Source organism: Rasamsonia emersonii (genome assembly GCF_000968595.1).
Source record: "Rasamsonia emersonii CBS 393.64 chromosome Unknown ctg1118621760028, whole genome shotgun sequence".
NCBI classification, from domain to species: domain Eukaryota; kingdom Fungi; phylum Ascomycota; class Eurotiomycetes; order Eurotiales; family Trichocomaceae; genus Rasamsonia; species Rasamsonia emersonii.
The window spans coordinates 25,426-44,926 of record NW_013563259.1 but is presented as its reverse complement, the minus strand read 5'-3'; the positions used below and the strand labels follow the sequence as shown (position 1 = coordinate 44,926).

At 50.2% G+C, this 19,501-nt stretch overlaps 7 protein-coding genes across 7 annotated transcripts; 6 read left to right on the top strand and 1 right to left on the bottom strand.

Moving 5' to 3' along the window:
• Positions 1 to 1,551: 1,551 nt before the first annotated feature.
• On the top strand, positions 1,552 to 2,839 carry T310_2438 (uncharacterized protein; the record flags this gene model as incomplete). Its single annotated transcript, XM_013474699.1, has 4 exons — positions 1,552 to 1,871; positions 1,931 to 2,016; positions 2,069 to 2,475; positions 2,534 to 2,839. The coding sequence occupies 4 exons, from the start codon at positions 1,552 to 1,554 to the stop codon at positions 2,837 to 2,839; spliced, it is 1,119 nt and encodes a 372-aa protein (XP_013330153.1).
• A 653-nt stretch (positions 2,840 to 3,492) lies between these two features.
• On the top strand, positions 3,493 to 4,355 carry T310_2437 (uncharacterized protein; the record flags this gene model as incomplete). Its single annotated transcript, XM_013474698.1, has 2 exons — positions 3,493 to 3,574; positions 3,652 to 4,355. 2 exons carry the CDS (start codon positions 3,493 to 3,495, stop codon positions 4,353 to 4,355), a joined length of 786 nt encoding a protein of 261 aa, XP_013330152.1.
• Positions 4,356 to 5,861: 1,506 nt separating this feature from the next.
• T310_2436 (Cytoplasm to vacuole targeting Vps64) lies at positions 5,862 to 8,222 on the bottom strand (the record flags this gene model as incomplete). Its single annotated transcript, XM_013474697.1, has 2 exons — positions 5,862 to 7,037; positions 7,092 to 8,222. The coding sequence occupies 2 exons, from the start codon at positions 8,220 to 8,222 to the stop codon at positions 5,862 to 5,864; spliced, it is 2,307 nt and encodes a 768-aa protein (XP_013330151.1).
• A 1,009-nt stretch (positions 8,223 to 9,231) lies between these two features.
• T310_2435 (Mitochondrial genome maintenance protein Mgr2) lies at positions 9,232 to 9,835 on the top strand (the record flags this gene model as incomplete). Its single annotated transcript, XM_013474696.1, has 5 exons — positions 9,232 to 9,283; positions 9,359 to 9,385; positions 9,458 to 9,487; positions 9,553 to 9,643; positions 9,721 to 9,835. 5 exons carry the CDS (start codon positions 9,232 to 9,234, stop codon positions 9,833 to 9,835), a joined length of 315 nt encoding a protein of 104 aa, XP_013330150.1.
• A 3,816-nt stretch (positions 9,836 to 13,651) lies between these two features.
• T310_2434 (uncharacterized protein) lies at positions 13,652 to 14,017 on the top strand (the record flags this gene model as incomplete). The annotated part of the gene is made up of 1 exon (XM_013474695.1): positions 13,652 to 14,017. One exon carries the CDS (start codon positions 13,652 to 13,654, stop codon positions 14,015 to 14,017), a length of 366 nt encoding a protein of 121 aa, XP_013330149.1.
• A 1,393-nt stretch (positions 14,018 to 15,410) lies between these two features.
• On the top strand, positions 15,411 to 17,089 carry T310_2433 (Leucine Rich Repeat domain protein; the record flags this gene model as incomplete). Its single annotated transcript, XM_013474694.1, has 2 exons — positions 15,411 to 16,042; positions 16,111 to 17,089. The coding sequence occupies 2 exons, from the start codon at positions 15,411 to 15,413 to the stop codon at positions 17,087 to 17,089; spliced, it is 1,611 nt and encodes a 536-aa protein (XP_013330148.1).
• A 1,283-nt stretch (positions 17,090 to 18,372) lies between these two features.
• T310_2432 (uncharacterized protein) lies at positions 18,373 to 19,479 on the top strand (the record flags this gene model as incomplete). Its single annotated transcript, XM_013474693.1, has 1 exon — positions 18,373 to 19,479. The coding sequence occupies one exon, from the start codon at positions 18,373 to 18,375 to the stop codon at positions 19,477 to 19,479; it is 1,107 nt and encodes a 368-aa protein (XP_013330147.1).
• Between the last annotated feature and the right edge of the window lie 22 nt (positions 19,480 to 19,501).

Sequence of the window (19,501 nt, the reverse complement as noted above, 5' to 3'; positions counted from 1 at the left end):
TCATTATTGGCTCGTGCCACATTTGGCGATTGAAGTTTATGAACAGCAGGTGTAGCCGGCTCTGACAAGGAAAAAAGGCCATATCCGGTGTTTGAGGTCGGTTGTGTATAGTAGCAGCCGAACTGCGGTGTGCCTACAATAATACAAGACACCAGTTGAGACACTCTTTCTACAGCCATGTCCCTAAGAGGAGTGACTCGAAGTGGGTCGAGGGCTCGAGCCTCGATCAGCATACTCCGTATACGGAGTACAGGCGAACTGACAAATGCAAAGTACTCGGACCTACCACTTCGCTTGCTGAATCAAGCTAATTCATATCTAGGAATTGGAGGCTTAGTTTCCATCCTAGATTGATATCAAATCTAATCATCTAGTGACTCGCTATTCTCAGACTCGAGTCTCAGGGGCTGTTATCAGATCTTCAACAATTTAACTGAATCAAGCCATTCAACCAAGCAGGAGGCTGGAGACTGGAGACTAAGCGGCTAAAAAAAAAAGGAAGGCTTTATTCTCGGTGATACCAGGTAGGAAGATTGAAATCACTTCTTGTCGATTTGTCCCTGATTGAGACAAGGACGACAAGTTAATCTGATAATGACCAATATCAAGGGTAAAAGAGCGCAGACCGTCGTGCTCCAGGGACGCGGAGATACCGGGTTTAAAACTATATTCTCATGCTGCTACGAAGCATGGAGTTCTGTTGGTTGGGAAGTGCTGGTACCTGCAAATTTCTGACCGCCATTGCAGGTCGCGGATCCAGCTGCATGAACTCCAAGGGATCCCATAATATGACTACATATTATCAGGGTAGGCACTTCCTCTTTTTGGATAAAATGGTCTGGGCGGGCTGTGGGGCTGGCACACGGTTCGGGAAGGGTCAAACCAACGTGCGGCGCTTTTTGTCACACCCCTGACTCCTCCGCCCTACCGCTTTAGGCTGTTCGTAAGAAGTCATCCTTCCCCTTTTCGGGCATCTTGGCGCTAACCCCAACATCAGCTTGTCGCAGTTTCATCCAAACTCCTCCTTCTCCAGAAACCGCCCTCCCGTCCTGCTTGCAGATCTTCTTTTCTGGCTGGTCAGACCTGACCCTGTAACGGTTCCACCGTCAAGTTCAGTCGCACCACAATGGCGCTGTCCATCTTTATGCGATCCTCCGCGGCCCGATTTAATTTTAATGCGATATCTCTTGGCACATAAGAACCAAGTCTACGACCCGTCTTCCTGGTCTTCTTTTCTCCATCCTCATCGGTAGAGTTCCTGGGTTTTTTCTTTCTCTTTCCATTCCTAAAAAACAGTGTCTGCTCGTCGCTGTGCGTCCGAGGGATTCCTTTCTTTTTTCGTTTCCAATCTCCCTTGGCAGGCTTTCGTTCTCCTTTGGCAGCTAGAATCACCACGTTGATCGCGGTATTCTGCTGATTTATTTTGGCTTGCAGTCAATTGAACTGTACATTTTACAACCTTCTCATTTACGCTCTCCGCAAGTCGGATTTTCGTTGTCTTTCGTTTGCATTCAGGAACTCCTCTGAATCATTTGACAAGCCTCGATCATCATGTACGTCAAGAAGTTATTGTTTGCCCTTGCCCTCTCGGCCACCGTCTTGGATGGCGCACTGGCTGCCGGCAGAAATGGCAACAACGGCAACAACAAGAATGGAAACAATGGTAACACCAACACCGGCAATAATGGAAACACCGGAAACAATGCCAACAATGCCAATAACGGAAACACCAATACCAACACGGGCAATACTGGAAACACTGGCAACAGCAACAGCGACTTGGCGCTTAACCCCAACCTGGTTCAGACGGGAAGTCAAAATAACGGCCTCAGTGGGACTGGCGCAGAAGCTGGCGAATCTCCCTCTGCAACGTATGTTCCTCCATTCCTGGCAGAATACTGGAAAGAAACCATCTGACAATGATTTGCAGCGACAATGCCAACTTCATCAACTTCTGTCAAGGGAAGACCTTGACCAATGGCCAACAGATCAAGGGAGGATCCTGTAACGGAATTGGTATGCCAGACTCCAGTTTGTGTGAAAGAAACTCTGCTAATAGTGCAAACAGTGATGGGAGATATTCCTTCCACTGAGAACATGATTTCGACGGTGATCTTGAACCCCCAGACGGGCCAAGACCTCCCAGCAAACCAGGACTTCAACGTTACCCTGCAGGTTAACGGCCTGCAGGCAGGCTCCTTCACCAATGCTAATACCACGTATTACGCAGCTCCCCAGGCACTTAACAGCAAGGGTCAAATTATCGGTCACACTCATGTTACGATCCAAAATATCGGGAGTCTCAACCCTTCGACGCCTCCGGACCCAACTACTTTCGCCTTCTTCAAGGGTATCAATGATGCTGGTGATGGAAATGGTGGTTTGAGTGCCGCCGTCACTGGTGGGTTGCCTGCTGGTGTCTACCGGGTCTGCACCATGACTTCTGCCAGCAACCACCAGCCTGTTCTCATGCCTGTAGGTCTCCTGTACGAGTTTTGCCATTGGCGACATTTTTCCGACTAATTCATGCTAGATTGCTCAACGAGGTGCCCAAGACGACTGTACCAAGTTCACCGTCGGTCAGGGTCAGAGCAACAACAACAACAACAACGCAAACAGTGGCACCAGCTCCAACTCGGCTAGCAGTGCAGCTGCTTCCACCAGTGCTCAGGCCAGCTCCGGAAATGGTGGCAACAACTCCAAGTCGGGTAACAATTCCAACTCAAGTGGCAATGGAAACACCTCGAAGCAGAATGGAAACAATGGCAACTCCGGGAACAGGAATGGAGGTAAGAACGGTGGCCGTGGTCGCTTTGTGACGAGACAGTTTGTCGCCTAAATGCGCTGGCCTCTCTGGCCTCCGTGAAGAGCGCATTGGAAGATGTGTCCTGTAAGCTTCTGTATTCTAGAATTGAGTGCGTACCGCAAAGTGTACCGGTTGGGAGGGTTTAGGAGAGGAAAGCGGGATATATTGTTTCATGATCGGGGTTGAGGATATTCATTTTCTTATCTTTTTTTTTCTGTGTCGCAATACTACACAACAATTTCAACTTGAATATAAGGTGCTACCTCATTGTGCTATTCAGATTCGAAATTGACAATCTTTTTTTTCCTTTCTGCCACGTAGTTTACGAAGCACGCAGCATCAGATGTTATCATCGACGTGGGCATAGTAGTTAGTATACACCGCGTTCGGCGAGCCAATAAGAGCCGTCGGACCGAACCCAATATGCAACAGCTATGACGGCAAAAAAGAAGCTCCGCCAAATCTCCGTCTGCTCCACCCTTCAAACATCCACACCCAAGTAAGCTGATAGCACATTGCCTCAGTACGGCATGACAGCTATTTGATTGACTCGCGCCTATTTGAATGGAAGTCGCCGCTTTAAATTAATTCCACCAGACGGAATTTCATACCAGTGACGTCTTATTTATTAAGAACAGCAGGAAGGGCGCTTTCTCAGAAGAAGCTTCGGCTCTCCGTGGCTGAAAATGGCGAAGGCCAAGAAGAAGAGTTTGACGGAGGGGCTGCAATTTGAGAGGAAGAATAAGGATATGTTGAGGTTGCCGAAATGTAATATTACCTTTCTTCGGTATTTTTTTCTTTGTGTGGGCTAGTTGTTTGAACTGACGGTGTTATTATCGATCTAGATGCGCGCATTCACAAACGTCCAATTCCTCACCCTCCTGCCGCCTCTCCTTACGCGGGGGCTTCTGTGCCCAAAATCGTCTACGTCTCGACCAACACGCCGTTCATGAGCGCGGCAAGACGCGTCCAGAAGCTACTCCGACAGGCCGAGAAACGGGCCACGGCTTCCGTCACAGGGAGCAATGGCAACAACAACCAGAAAATGACGGATAAGGAAAGACGGGCTCTGCTGGTGCAGAGCCAGGAGAAACTGGAGCGGGAGAAGGTATATATCAAGGCTACGGGGAGAGCGATCGAAAAGGCGTTGAGTGTCGCTCGCTGGTTCGAGCAGAAAAGCGAAGAGTACGCGGTTCAGGTGAAGACGGGGAGTGTGCTGGTGGTGGATGATATCGTGGAAGACGAGGAGGCGAAAAGGAAGGAATTAGCCAAGGAAAGTCAGACGTCGCAAGAACAGCAGCAGCAGCAGCAGCAGCAGCAGCAACAGCAAGGCGACGAGGATACAGCGATGAATGTGGAAGAAGCCGGACCTAGCACCGATCAACAACCTTCTACTCATCCTCCTGCGGTTGAATCCAAGACGACAACAGAGTCAAGGAACAAGCGAAGACGAAGGCGTAAAAAGGGACAGATAAGTGCGGGCGAAGAACTGCCCGAGTCGCGAACCCGATGGGTCAATATGGTCGAGATTGCTGTGAATCTCAAGTGAAGACGAAGATCTGGATATCTAGCAAAGAAAAAAAAGGACGTATATATCATCATCCGGTAGATCCTATCTACTGGAAACCGAGGAAAGGAGGGTACGCACACTATGCGAAAATACTCTTCCACCGGCGTGGAGCGACAGTACGAGAACGGAGCATACCAGCGCACGGGAGGTCGGCCTTTTGACAACCTTCTTACCGTGTGTTTTCATTTCAGGCTTGGGCTTTCCGCCTAGAGCTTACACATCTCTTACATCTGCCCCTTCATCTAACGCGGTGGAAGGAGCAGAGGAAGCAGAAGAGAACAAACAGATCTGTCCGCCTCGAGCTGGTGTACCCAGTCTGTCACCCATACCGCTCCCGATCAGATCGAGCAAGCTGATGGAACAAAAAACAAAGGATCGCAAAGTGCGCACTTTTTCTTTACTTTTACTACGACCGTTCTCTTTCTCATACGCCGGAAAAGAGATACTCCTGATGTGTTCATCAGGACTGCTGTTACCAATATATCCACTTATCCTTAGAAAGTGTCGATAGATATGATTTAGTCTCCTAGACTTAGAGACATTGGGAGGATGACGATAAAGAACGAGAGAGAGACTTAATGATTAATCAATAAAGGGAAGGAAAAGAAAGTAAAGGAAAAATCCTTGTCACTTGTTAGTTGTCATATTGATAGCTTGCTACTTAATGTTATAATACCCATTTTTTCCCCCAGTCATGTACATACACACACAGTGGCACACAAAGAAAAACAAAAAAAAGGAAGACAAAAAAAAATCGAGACTAGCTTCAGTTCGAGTTCGGTCACAAAAAAAAAGACGAGAAAAAACAGGTGGGGGGCTCGTCAAGCACAGCCTCAATCCGTACCAAGAGGTTTAGGTTAAGAATAGCAGAAACAGGAACAGGAGGAACACGCAAGGGTGAGGAGACAGAAGAATGGAAACAAACCCTCGACATGAATGAGTATGAATGATAATGATGATGAGGCTTGCATCGGATTGAGAATAGACGCCTCGAGATCGCTGAAACAATCGCGCAGTCCGATGAGATGGCATGCCATGCAGCAGTAGGGAGATGTTGAACCCGTTGGGGGTAAAAAAGACAAAGGTTGGACTGGACGAGACGGTTCTCATATTCCAGAAGTTCATGACTGGAATGAGAAACTTGACAGGACAAGAGAGAAGACTATTGCAGACAAGAAAAACAAGGTAGAAAGAAACGAATGCTACAGAAAAAAGGGGAGGACGAAAAAAAAAGAAAAAACACCCAAACCCCAGATAAACCCTGCGTACAAATCCCATGCCCAAGGCAAAAAAAATAAAGAAAACAAAAAAAAAGACACACAAAGGACTAAAAACTAAAGGAGCGGTATGTAAATAAGAGGAACATCCTGCCAGGAATGGCTTCTATCACCGAATTTCCTTCTCTCAATATAACAAACCAGGAGTCGTGAAACCGTCGTCGCGACACTGGTATCGGCAATGACGATGTATGTTCCACAAAGCAAGTTATTTGTCTATCTTCTGCCATCCATTCAGGTAAGCCATCAGACCAACACCAAGAAGAACGACACCAAGCATCGACGCATAAGGAGTAGACTGTTCCAGGAGATGGTGTCTACGCCTTTTCGTCGCAAGTGCTGTTGCCGTGTTCTCAAGTTCCTTGATGTTGGCCGGGTTGACACCATGCTGAGACTGAACAACAGAATCCGATCCATCGGAGGATGTCACCTCTTTCTCTGATGTAGAAGGTTCATGGGAATCCTGCGAAAGATCATCGTTTGATTTCGTAACAGCGGCCTGCGCAGCCTCGCGTTCGCGACGCAAAGTCTCAATCATCTCAGAAAGAGATTTCCGTACTTCGACGGTTTCTTCTTCAGCTTTCTCTGCTCGTTGCTTGAAGATTTCAACCTGCTGTTTCATCTCCGCCAACTCTATCACCATCGAGTCGAGACGCTGCTGCAGTTGCTGGCTATGAGCTTCGAGGAAAGACGTTTTCTCATCCTTCACTTCAGATTGCGCCGTCTCGACAGGTTCTTTGACATCGTTAACTTCAGAGACCTTCTCAGCCTTTGGCTCCTCTGCCACAATCTTGTCTGCTTGATCCACGGGTGGTGGTTCAAAGGCAGCCTCCACTTTGGAGCGCTGTCCATCTTTGGCATCTTTGGCATCTTTGGCAGTGTGCTCCTCGAGTTTCCGGGCTCTCTCCTCCGCACTCTCACGAGCTGAGCGTTCCTGGCGTAAGAGATCTTCCAATTCCTTGACGCGGGCGCCTTGAGCATCTAGTTCCTTCTTTGCAGAAGACAAAGCTTCGATGAGAGATAGAATCTGACTCGATTCGCGTGAGACTGGAGAATTCGCCGTTCCGACCTTCGTCGGCTTTTCTGTGTCAGAGCGCTTCAAAGGAGCATTGGGAGCCTCTTGGCTTTGACGACGCGGTGCATCCGGCTTTTCAGGTAGAGGTTGTTGAGGCGGAGGTGCGGGAGGGTCGGAGAACCGTGAGATGGGATCAACCCGTGGCATCTTAGGCCTCCCATTCACCTGCCGGGAGGGATTATTCTCTGACCCAGATATTTTGCTACTAGGCTTCTCCTTCTCCGAAGTATCTTGCGAAATCAGCGAGTGCAAGAACTCGTCAGTCTGACGGAGATCTTGGGACTGCTGTTTAGCTTGTTTCATCTCACTCTAATTTGCTAGTTAGTAATCCATATTATCGTATATTGCTCCTAAGGAACGTACCGCAAGCCTCTTAACAATTTGTTCAATGGTGATCGGAGCATGCCAGTAGTTCATTTGCCGTTGTTGATGGAGCGCATTCATCTGGTTCCCAGCAGCGCTCTGGGCGCTGCGGTTGCTTGATGAACTGCTTGATCGTCCACGCAGGTGTGAAAGCGGTTGGCTGAGAGGGGAGGGAAGGAGGCCACCGCCAGAAGTGGGATCAATATCTCCGAAATTCAGGTCGAGAATATTTGGGCTTGCCCCGTAGATCCCGGCATATTCGACCTTCGCGGATACCTTATGATGGACGATCGACTTTTGATCCTCACTGACGATATCGATTCCGAGCTCCAACGTGTCGTTTTCGCGTAGCTCGTGAGGTTCCGAGTCACGATTCTCGGGTGAGAGGCGCTGCCCATTGACGAAGGTGCCGTTCGAGGACTTGACGTCTCGAATCCAGATTTTCCCACTTCGGTCCGCCCAAACTTCTGCATGCTGTCTGGAGAGCACCTTCGAGTCAAAATACCCATTCACTGGCGTTGGGACAGTCTTCGCATTCGTCTGTCGGCCAATCCGTAAGACTTCGGGGAAATAAGGAACCGTGATCTGTTTCTTCTCAAAGGTACCGTTGAGCGGGACTAGAGTGAGAATGGCGGGTGGATCGTTAGATGGAATGCCACCACCGGAACGAATACAATTCTGCTGAGCGGACTGGCCCATATGAGACGGGACTATAGGCGAGGGTTGATGAATGGCAGACATGGCCGACGAGGCCGTAGGCCCTCCTGAGGATGACGTTGATGCTGACACAGCCTGGGAGCGAGCATTCGTTACACCAGAGACTGGCTCTGATTTCGAGCTGGGCCACAGACCCCGACCAGGCTTTTTCTTCGAGGACCAAGTAGTCGAATCGCCGTTGGCGCTCTGTCCAGCATTACTGTGGTGCGAAACAGTAGACGTGAACGATGTCGACGTAGATGACGCCAACGAGGAAGAAGAATTCGATCTCTGGACACCTTTTCGTGGCATGAACATTCGGGACACGTCATCCGCGTTCATTGAAGTCAGCGCCGCTTGTCCTCCTTTACCAGCAGCATACCATCCTAGACGAGGCCCCGATTGCACGCTAGGCGGAGAAGCGACCGCAGTCATGAGGAGACAGGTTCTGGTAGGTGAGGATTCTGAAGGTCAGGGAGTTCTGCCGCGCGGCTGCAGAACAGGGGGGGGCCGGTCGATGGCCAGGGGGAAAAAAAGTTATAGCGCCGAAATTGAGAAGGCGCAGCGATCTGAACAGTCTCCAGTCACCATATGGTTCTCGAGGAATCTGCGTCGAAGGGGGCGATGCACTATCCGGCGTTGCAGATAGAAGACCTGATAGATGTTGCTTAGTTAGCGTTTTGCGACGGCTGACCACGCAAATTGTCAGACAGGGGAGATGGGATCCCACGGGCTTGATGGAAACCCGAATAGGCTGCTTGAGCTCACCTTCTCAGTTTGAATCTGGTGCGGAGTTTTCCTCACGCGCTGACATGTATGTAGTTGACAAGGGACTTTTCCCGCAAGCCCTTTGCCGCCCGCAGCAGACGGACGACCCTTCTAGGGAGAGGCAACACGAGCCAGACGGCCGGTTGCCAAACACGTCTTGGACCAACTTCAGAGATCGATAAAGGATGCGTGAAGGAATGTTTACTGGATGAGATACTCAGCAGATAACAAGATCGGGATCCATGGGCTGGTTGGACCGACACAGCAGGAGAAGGGACAGGTTACTGTCACAGTCACCGTCACCTTTGCTCACGCCGCTCTCTTCCCGTCACAGCGCCCGCCTCAGGACACCATGGCACGTGACCAGGTAAGCGAGTCGCGGGCACGTGTCTGGGGCCCCTTCGCGCTCTGAGGGATTCCTGGAATGGACTAGCGTCATGACCGTCCTTCCGCTGCACTACGGGAGGCGAGACGTGCCAGATGTGCTTCCCGGCAGCTGCACCAAATACGTAGTTGGTTAGCAAGTGAGGTCAACGGCATGCTTTCGGCTTCTCTCGCTCCAGCGCCTAGCCCATTGATTTGCAGCTCTTGATCGAGACCTCGCATTACACTGCGGGTGCGCTTTCTTCCTTCTCAACGAGGATCTGCAGTTGGGACCAACTGCGAATCATTCAAAATGCCCGTCGTCGCAGCTCCAGCAGGGCATGGCCCTTCGATGTTTGACAAGAGTAAGTCTCACCTGCTCTCTTATAGTATACGGGATTCAGGGTATTTTCAAGATACTAACTAACTACTACCAACAGTGAAAATGGGTGCTTTGATGGGAGGAAGTAGGTTCTCAGATCTCTTTCTACATGCACGATACAGAACGTACTGACTGGTCAATTTCTTTCTCTTGCTAGCTGTGGGTATGATTATGGGCTTTATCATTGGTATGTTAGCATAACAGGTTCAATTCCCATCAGGATTGGCATATGCTGACGATTGATTGCGCCAGGCACTGTCACAATTTTCCAGTATGGTGCTGGGCCAAACGGTGTCATGCGTACACTGGGCAAGTACATGCTTGGATCGGGCGCCACTTTTGGGTATGGACTATTTCATTATAAATCCTTTTGCACTGATTGTCTTTACTTCTAGACTAACTGCAACTTCATTGAAACAGTCTGTTCATGTCCATCGGCAGTGTCATCCGAACGGAGGGCCCTTACCACGAAGCCTGGCGTCGCGTTCACGGAACTCCCATGATGCTCCCGAGAGAATATCCGGCGCGTCGGTAAAGTGAAAAATAGGCAACATATCTCGAAATCCTCGGAAGTCATGATGGGTCCAAGATAGGCATCTCTGTATACTATTATTCGGTCGGTCCAGGGGGGAGGTTTTTGTCAGGCACCATCTCCCAAACGTGAGCCAATTTAAATTTTTTAATTACGACGAAGCCGGTGGAGGATTGGATGCAACTGGGCAGGTAGGAAGATTTGAAATGTATTGTACATAGTTTCAAATGGTCTCACTAAGCTCAAAGGAAGAGTCAAACGGAACATCTTCCAATGTCATGTCTCGACACGATTTCAGTTGATCATTGTTTGATTTCTTATGTCCTGCTCTGAGGAACTATCATTATGGGAAACTACTCGTCGAGGGTCAAAACAGTCGACATTTCGCAGACCCATGATCCTGCCTTGGAGACCAGCCCAAGCAATCATTATCATGCTCTCTGTACCAGAATATCGGAATTTCTAGCTTTCTTCCTTTGTAGTTTAAGTCGATGAGTAATATGGACCTCTACTTCTTCCACATCTCAGAGAAAAGAGGAAAGTAATCAAAATATTCTTTTACAGTTTGTCTTCCATTTACTATCGACAGAACTTGATGGTACCAACCCTATACAAAGTCAGGTGCATCCACTAGTTTCGTTCTCTTCGCATCACATGCTTGCTGGATAGCGCAGTTTGCTATCCGCTAGTATCCTCTCCAGGAAACCCCTCATTGTACTTCAAGAAATCATTCAGTAAATGCCATCCTCTATGCTTGAAGTCCTGTTACACAAACAGGCTGCATTACAGCTAGGACCTCTTCATCCTATCACTTGGTCATGTGAGGACATAGTATGTGATGTCTGAATTAATATTGAGGGAGGACGTGTCATTTTAACTCATCACTCTAAGTTGCCATCATGTCGCATTCACTTCAGTAATATTGAAATAAAATGAATTGAAAATAATCTGGGCACAGCAAGGAGGCTCAAGTCTCAGCCCACCTTAGCTCACACCAGATCAACGGCATGACAGGAAATAATGAAGCAATGGCTACCCAAAACTTTATATAATTGCAAGGATAGGGGAAACCAAACAGAAGATAGCATAGCATTGATAGGATAAGAGCAGTGACTTGAAAAAAGAAAAAGGTCATGTCAGCATAAACTTAGATTATTTAAGATCCAATAATAATGACTATTTAAACAGATGCCATTTAGCTCTATTTCACATGGGGTTGGTTCACTGTTTCTTTAAGTCCCTACTCTACTGTGCCCAACCATTCACCAGGGAAGCCAACAGGAATGAAACTTAATCTCTCACTTGCACCTTCACTTCTACACATGTTGAGCCTAAACTGCTTTCATAAAGATTCTGCACATTGTGCAACAGAGGGGGCTGAGGGAGAGCTGAAACTAGTGTGAAGGATCTAGCGCCGCATAAGCAGATCTTGTCTCAAATACTGTCGCAATGGCCCTACACTTCTAAAAAAATTCAACCAGAGACGTCTCATGAGATGGATAGAGGATGCAGTAGTTTTGTAGTTTCTTACTCCTTAAACTAGATGATTATTAGTGCGCACAAGTCTTACAAGTCTTGCTTCGCTCGACTGGTCTGAAGAGAAAAATACCTCAGGTGTGCTATATCAGGGACTTTTGGCCCCCAGGCTCACCTACTAAATATATATTCAGTAGCTTTTAGGATTTTCATTCCACGTGGGCTTCCTACCCATAGTCTTTGCCATACTAGTAATTCTTGTCATTCATAACTAACCCCTAGTAATAATATTTCACACCCTCACTGAGTAGATAAATGACAGAGGGAGGCGCGGATACCAGCACCCAACATGTGATGTGATTCGAAGTTGAATTACTCGATCGCTTAATAACAACAGTTACTCAAGTACTTCATACCTGTCTAGAACTCTAGATACGAGCGCGCGAACTTCTGACATGCATAGCCGTAGGCGTGAATGTTAATGCCTGACGAAAGCCGAGGCCCGGTATGTGGAGACGGAAAAGGTTTTGCACCTAGCTGCAACTGGTGCCAGCACACACCGTCGCTGACAAAAAAGAATTAATTTTTTTTCCTGCTTACCATGGTTACACGATCAAAAACAAGGCAAAAATTGTTCTTCCCATCTGGTTTGTTCCTGAATTTTTAAATGTCGCCCATACGTAACACATGCTGCTTACTTATTCCATACCAGGAACTCCGTTGTCCCTGACACTCCCATAGGCTAATACTGATAACTCTGCATCGTTCATTTCTTTCGTAAGTGGCTCACCAGGAGTAATCGGCTAGAGGTGGGCAATCTGGGGGATAGGAATATTACTCAGTCTACCGGGACTGCCAAACGGGCCAGGGTCATCTCGACCAATGACAGGGCCTCCAAGACCTGGCCACTCCTACCATGGATCTGGGGGAACCGGGCGGTGGATCAGATCGGATGCGAGTACTCGGGTGAGCAGCAGGTCATTCTGGCGGAAAATAATTCCATGGCATTTTTTTTTTCCTTGCCTCGTAGGCTCGTAGGCCATCGTTCCTCCCCCTGGAGATGCTACGGATCGCATTTGCAGCGAGTTTTGCATGCAAGGTGCAGCGATCAGACTGGCGCTAACAAAATGACGCCTCAGCTTTATCGGACTATCGATAGCTAATAGTTGGCACCGGGGGACGGATGACTTGGCGCTCGCATCCAGGAACGCGCGCTGTTGGTGCCGCGCTACCTGAGCTAAATCCCGACAGCATCCAACGAAATTCGGTTCCTCACGGGTCCGGTGCCTGCCGTACAGAGTATACCTCCAGGTAGTACGGAGAAGCGAACGAAAAAAAAAATCAAAAAAGGGAAGCTGCTCGCCATGTCCACTTGCCTTACCCTACGGGACCCTCGCCAGCGAGTCGCCACTTAGCCTAGGTTGGTATCCAGGTGCCGCCTGCCCCAGGGGTTTGCGGCAAATCACGCGGGTGTTGTCGCATGAGGAAATTATCATTACAGCACATCCATCCTTGACACGTCCAGTTTGCAACCACCAACCAGGGAGTCCGGGACAGTAATTCGCGCCGGTCAGCGAAGTAAAAGCCGAGCTGGCCGCTAAAAGTAAGATGACGGGCCTGTTGGCGCCTAGGGAAACGGCTCCTCGCCCCGTAGTCCGTAGTCTGGAGATGGCGAGTCATCTGACACCACGGTTGTCGCCATGGATGAAGCCAGGGCTGGTTGTCGCCAGAGAGCCAATCGAGGCAGACCAAGGGGCAAAAAACTCACCCCACCCATCTGTTCCCACGCCATGTGTTGTCCTGGTGCTAGTCGAAAAGAGAGATGCTGCAGGTGCCAGAATGGTACCCGACACGTCGCTTGCCGAGCTCTGTCAGCCCTGCGACTCACCGCGCTCTTTTATTCCCATGCTCCCTCTTCAGTTCTGATTCCCACCGACCTCCCTGCCAACCTCTGGCCCTGTCGTTCCTTCTGTCCATTGTCGAGCAGTGCTCCCTCCACGCTCCTTACATCGCTGACCAACTTGCGACGCTCGTTTCTGCGCTTCCATCGCCGACTCCTTTCCAGTCTGTTGCCGGCCTAAGCCTGTGGTTTTGTCTGGCACCTTGCTGTCATCTATATTGCATTGTCGCAAAAGCCTCCAGCAAGCGCGCGTATACGGACACCCAGCCTTATCAAGGCTTTTCGCTCCTTTGCCTCTCTTTGTCATCTTCGCCAGGCAGCACAGCACCCTGCCGTCGTTATCCCACAGGCGTCTATTGTCGCGTGGGAATACTTGAACAGAGCTTTCTCTCCCTGGAACACCACGCTTGTCGCGTAAGCAATCGATTTCAGCCTCAGCAAAGATGAAGTTCGGTGCAGTAATTGCCGCACTCTTCTTCCTCGCTGCGCCTGAGCTGGTCGCCGGTCAGGATCAGACCACTCAGACCACTCAGACCATCACCTCCACGGCGACAATCACCAGGACCGTGGTTCGTGCCACGACCACGACTCCTTCTCCGTCTGTGACGCCTAGTAGCTCATTTGCAGTCTCGCCTTCGTCGACCCCTTCGACCCCTTCGTCGACCCCTGCGACGAGGACCTCGTCGACTCCAATTCCGGCAGCTGCAACTCCCTCCCAGACCGGCGGCGCCATGACTCTGGGAGCTGGCAGCATTTCCGCAGCGCTTGCGGCTGGATCCTTTGCTCTCGTCTTGGGCTCGATGGTCTAGTTTTGCCAGAATCCATCGCACGAATCCAGCAGGGTCTGCCCTGGGCTTGAATTGATTCCGATTGACTTGGAATCAATCTGCATGACAAGTGTCCTTTGGAAACACCTGGCCTGGATTGTATCTGCCCCTGATTTCCGCCAATATTGACGAAATCACCTCTTTTTTTTTGGTGTCTCCTGGAGAGTTGGTAGCTGGTTTACTTTGGATATTGTTTTTACCTTTTATCGCCTTTTTGGATTAGCAGGAGACATCAGACGTGAGTGAGGGTGCATTGGGACGTTACGCTTCTTGGAATACCCCCTTTTTTTTTGTTTCTTGCTGCTTGTTTACTATGATTCGTTTTTGGATCGTTACGAGTCCATGCTTGTTTTGTTTCTCAGCCTGCGGCTGCAACTCTTTGAACACGCCCAGTCGATCGACACCGAAACCGGTCTAGACTGACTTTGGGTGCATGAGCAACACGAAACGAACAAAACGGAAAGCTTGGGCGTTTGGGAATGAAGGGAATTTTGGATTTTTCTGTTTAGTTTTCTAGACCTTCATCCCAGGTTTGGTGTTTTGAGTGGTAGTGGTTGGGGTTGCCCCTTTTTTTCTTCTCCTTTATCCTGGGCAACCCATGATTGGGGAGTTTCATTCAGATTATTCAAATACATAATTCGAAATTTTGCCCTTTTTCTGTAGCGATGAGTGCGAAAAAAAATTTAGGTGTAACTTGGGCAATTGGGAAGGATGAAGCGTCACACGACGACGGACTAGGTTGCATGTCGTTGAAATTGAATCAGCAGGATCGTCCCTGCGCCGTTGGTCCGATGGCGATGGCACGGTCGATCTGGAGCTTGACCGTCCGCTGGCTGCCATTGTGTTGTGTCGCCAGAACAACGTCGTGCAGAGAGCTCCAACATTTTGCAAGCTAGAAAATCGCTATGATCTTGCTAATTAATTCTTGCAGGCCCATTCATCTCATCTTTCAGTGCTCGAATTTGATCAGCAGGGGCTTTCAGGGATGGATCATGGGCCTGGATGACGTTATCAGGCGCTGATTATCGCTCGCGCCGCTGATTGGCTAAATCGCGTCCCAACGCGTTGTGCCACATGAGGTAAACAGTCAAGCGACTCGATTCTCTCGGACACTGGGACATCCGCCATTGTATTGTCTGGGTTCAGGCGGGCTGTGACGCCTTCTGTCACGATATGCGCCCTGGCCACAGCGTCCACTGAATCCTGTAAGTGTGCCATGTCTGTTTCTCTACCTTATATATGAGATTAAGCTCGGCTACTGTTCCCTCATGTTCGTGGCCCACGCGTGCAGCGACTGCAGCGTGACTCTTTAACTCCGGGGAAACCTTCAATTGAGCTGTTTCTTTGAAGATTAACTGACCTCTAGCCAGTTACCATGGATAACGAAATCCCTCTTCCTCCGCCCCCGCGGATTCGCCATCGGTCACCGGCCACCGCGTCGGGCAATGTGGCCGCGTCAAGTTCTCCTTTTCAGAAGCCTCAGCGCCCTTCGCGGTCTCGGTTCGATGACGTCTCCAGTATACCGTCGAGTGATCCAGCTTTCTTTTCCAGCGATGATATCCCCTCCTCGTCTGTGGACAACTATCATGGGTCTGGCCAGCCCGAGAAGTCTAAGAAGCGGCGGTACCGCGGAACATGGTGGGGTGAGATGGCAGTGGAAGCGAAGAGGAAGAGGGGCGATTTCAAGGAAAAGCGCAACTGGGACAGTGGTGTTTGGATGGGGAGTGATGAGTCTTCTTCCGAATACTTGCTTTCCTCGGAGGATGCGTCTTCATGTGAGGACTATCCGAAAAATGCAGGCGACTGGGATACACGGGGACAGGTGACGACAGCAGTTCCGCATCCTAAAGTTGCTTGCACAGCCATTGATAGGTGTGCTCAGCCAAGCAACGGACCGACTTTCCAGGCTCGTGCCGTTCGGGCAGTGGAGGAGCCAAAGGAGCATCAGGCCGCTCGAGCTCTGGTAAATGAATACCTGGATAAGGGCCAGGACAGCGTGGACCTCAGGTGGGTTCCTTGATTCAAAATGCTTCTGTTTTTTTTTCTTCTGACTAACTACGGACGACTACGTCCAGCAACGGTAATCTAAGAACGATCCCCCCTGGCTTGCTTCGACCGTTGCTGCATTTGACGAAGCAACCCGCTGTGAAAGCTCCTCCAGTGACTGACGAGGTCTATACCTCGTTGACACCTTTTCTCCGGCTGTTTTTGTCCGGAAACTCCCTGACAGATCTCCCGTCGGAGCTGTTCGAGCTTGGGAACCTGAAGGTTCTGAGCTTACGAAACAATAAGCTTCGGGAAATCCCAGCGGCCATACGGAAGTTGACGAAGCTACAGGAGATTAACGTCTCTGTCAATCGGCTACAGTATTTGCCTTGGGAGATATTGTGGCTGATTAAGAAGGGTGACCTGAAACATTTGATCGTTCATCCGAATCCATTCCTCCAGTTGGAAGAAGCTCGCGATGATATCGAGGAATGGCACTATGGTCCGAAAGCCCCTGGAGAGGTGTTACGAGCGCCCGAGTATGAGGGACCTGCCCCTGAAGAAGCGTGGGCACCTATCCATGTTGCCACCAGTCGTGTTCAACGTCTTGACAGCGAAGGGTTCCCTGTCGCGGATGGAAAGAGTCGCGGGGGTTTTCAAGGCCAGTCGACTGAAGAAGCGCCATCCCGCGTGCCGTCTTTGCGTGAACTGGCCCTTTTGGAATGTAACAGATTTCCGTATCTGGACCAATTCCTCGATGGGGATCTGTCTGGATATCCTGAACTTGTGACGCGTCTGCTGCGGCAAGCGAGGGAGGTTCGGAACGCGGGTGGCCGATGCTGTTCGATCTGCCATCGCAGTTTTGTGATCGCCCGTGCTCAGTGGATCGAATGGTGGGATTGCACCACCTATGAAAGCGGACTCAAGGGTCCACGAGCACCGGGTGCAGAACTTCGGCCGTTACCTTTCCTGCGACGAGGCTGCAGCTGGGCGTGCGTTCCTGGAAGCACCCCGGACACCTTGCAGGGCGGAGATGGTCAAACTGTCGACGGTAGATCATCGTCCTAGATGATCTTTGCTTCATGCAGGTCTGCTCTTTGCAGTTCCTATTCTGAGCTATAGTGTGTGGGTGATGTTATATCTCTTCGTGTACATCCTAGCATCTCGTGTTGATGTACTGCATCGATACGTTTGTCCTTGTTCCACTCTGCCAGCAGTGGTCAGGGTTGTAACTTAGATATTGGATATTTGTATAGAATTCCACCATGTGAGTCTATGGTGAGAGAATACATACTAGTTACCTAAATGTTTATATTCGCTGAGTCAGCATCCTGTTTTCTTTTCTTTCGTTGGCTGCATCCACCCCAGTTCCCCAGATTTTCACCCCACATCGCCCTCCGCCCGTAGCCGTACTTGGTAGATCAATCATGTCCGTTGACTTTCGACTCCGCCATCGAAATGAGGGGAAAGCTCCATAGTCACGTCCATGCAGTAAGGTCTTCCAGCCAATCGACAACCTCCGATCGGTTATGTATTCTACAGTCTACGGGGGGAGCTCCACCCCTTTCCCCTCAAAAACCCCCCAAAACTCCAAATAAACCCCTCTCTGTCAAATGAGTACGAAGTACGTAGGTTATATAACGTAAGTACATGTATGTAATATGTAACATTCTCCAATTCTCCTCGCCCGATCGGATATGTATGTATGTACAGTACATACCTACGCAACCCCTCTTCTCTTCCTCGGTCTCGGTATCTGTCTCGGGTTGTAAGTTGTAATTAAATAGTGATGAACTCATCGCGCATGGGATGTGTTATACATACTTATCAATTGTGACGTTTGTTTAGGGAATGGAACTCCGCATCCGAATATTCTCCGTTTGCCTCCACCATCTCCAGCTCCAGCGCCAGCACCAGTGGATGAATCGAATGAATGAATGAATGAATGAATGCGTTATTGGATACGTCCACGCCCGAGAATCCTTTCCCATCCCATCCCCCGCAGCACCTCAGGGTAGCCCAGCCCAGCTGAGCCCCGCACCGCAGATGGATACATGCTCTTGACCAGGGGGCTGTTGCTCGGAGGACTGGAATCCTCTCTCTCTCTCTCTCCCCCCCTCCCCTCTCCTTTCCTGACTTCTCCTTTCCTATTCTCTGCTCTTCTCTTCTCTTCTATTCCCTTGGAATTACGAAGAAACCCGCTGGACTGAGGTAGATGTTGATTTGATCTGATCTGATTGGATTGTCGACATCGGAAGAAAGAACGATATTCTCAGCAGAAATCTATTCTGTTCATCCCGAGTTGATACTGAATTGTCCTGCGTATATATATTCCTTGTTAAAGCTTAACCATGGCTACCGCAGTAAGCTCTGCTACTCCTCCGGCAGAGCTTCATCGACAGGAACCTGCTCCTGCTCCTGCTGCCCCCAGCCAAGATGGCAACGAACAGCTCCCCACCGCAGCCCAGATCCTCCTGCAGAACTTCACCCTGCCTGAGTTCCCCAAGAAGGCGTCCGGCTTGCAAGCGCTGACCCTCACGTCGGACATCAAACCGACCGAGTATGCCGATCTCCTGAACCCAACCGCATCAGTAGCAGCATCGTCAGATTCGAATTCGAATTCGAATTCGTCACTTCCCAAGGGAATCGAGGCTCTGACCCTCGAGCTCTTCTCTCTCGGCTACCCGCCTTTCTTCCTGACCAAGTTGAGCAAGGCCCTTCCGAAACTGAAGACCCTGACGCTGTACAGCCAGCTCGTGGACGGCGTCAGCGACGGCTCACGCAGGGACGCGGGCGAGTTCTTCAACAACGTGCTCGTGGGGAAGAAAGAGAATGGCCGCGGGCTGAGAGAGCTGCATCTGCTAGACACCTTTAGCCGCAAGGGCTTCATCTCGGGACTGGGTGGGATCCTGGAGGATCTTAATGCGACTGGCAAGGGCGTCCTGCGCTTCCTCGAGGTGTCCTACACCTACCGCGGCCACTCGGATTCGAATTTCCTGGACCGCATCCCCGGCGACGAGCTGCCCACGATGCTGGTTCCGTCCCTCATAGCGGCGTCGTTCAGTCTGGCTGCGCCGGTCTCGAGGAATACGAACGCCCCAGCCGAGTTGCCTGACGATCCGGCGGATGTCGATGAGAATGGAAACCCGATCCCCGGACGGAAGCCGGAGGGAGTCATTCCTCTGGCCAACTCGAACCCCGGTGTTGCCATCCTGATGAAGAAACTCACCGGCGAGGAGACAGAAGAGACAAAGGTCACCACCAAAGATGATAAGAAATCAGAGAACGGGAAGAAAGAAGACGATGACAAAAAGATGATGAACAACAACAACCGGCGTATCGCCCGGGCTCCGGCCCAGGACCACGAAACCTCAGGATGCTCGACGCGACCGTCTACTCGCTCTCCACGGACCAGCTGGCGAGTATCGTCCGATCGCAGCAGGGGCTGGCCGTGTTGAGTGCCAGCGTCCTGGTAAGCGG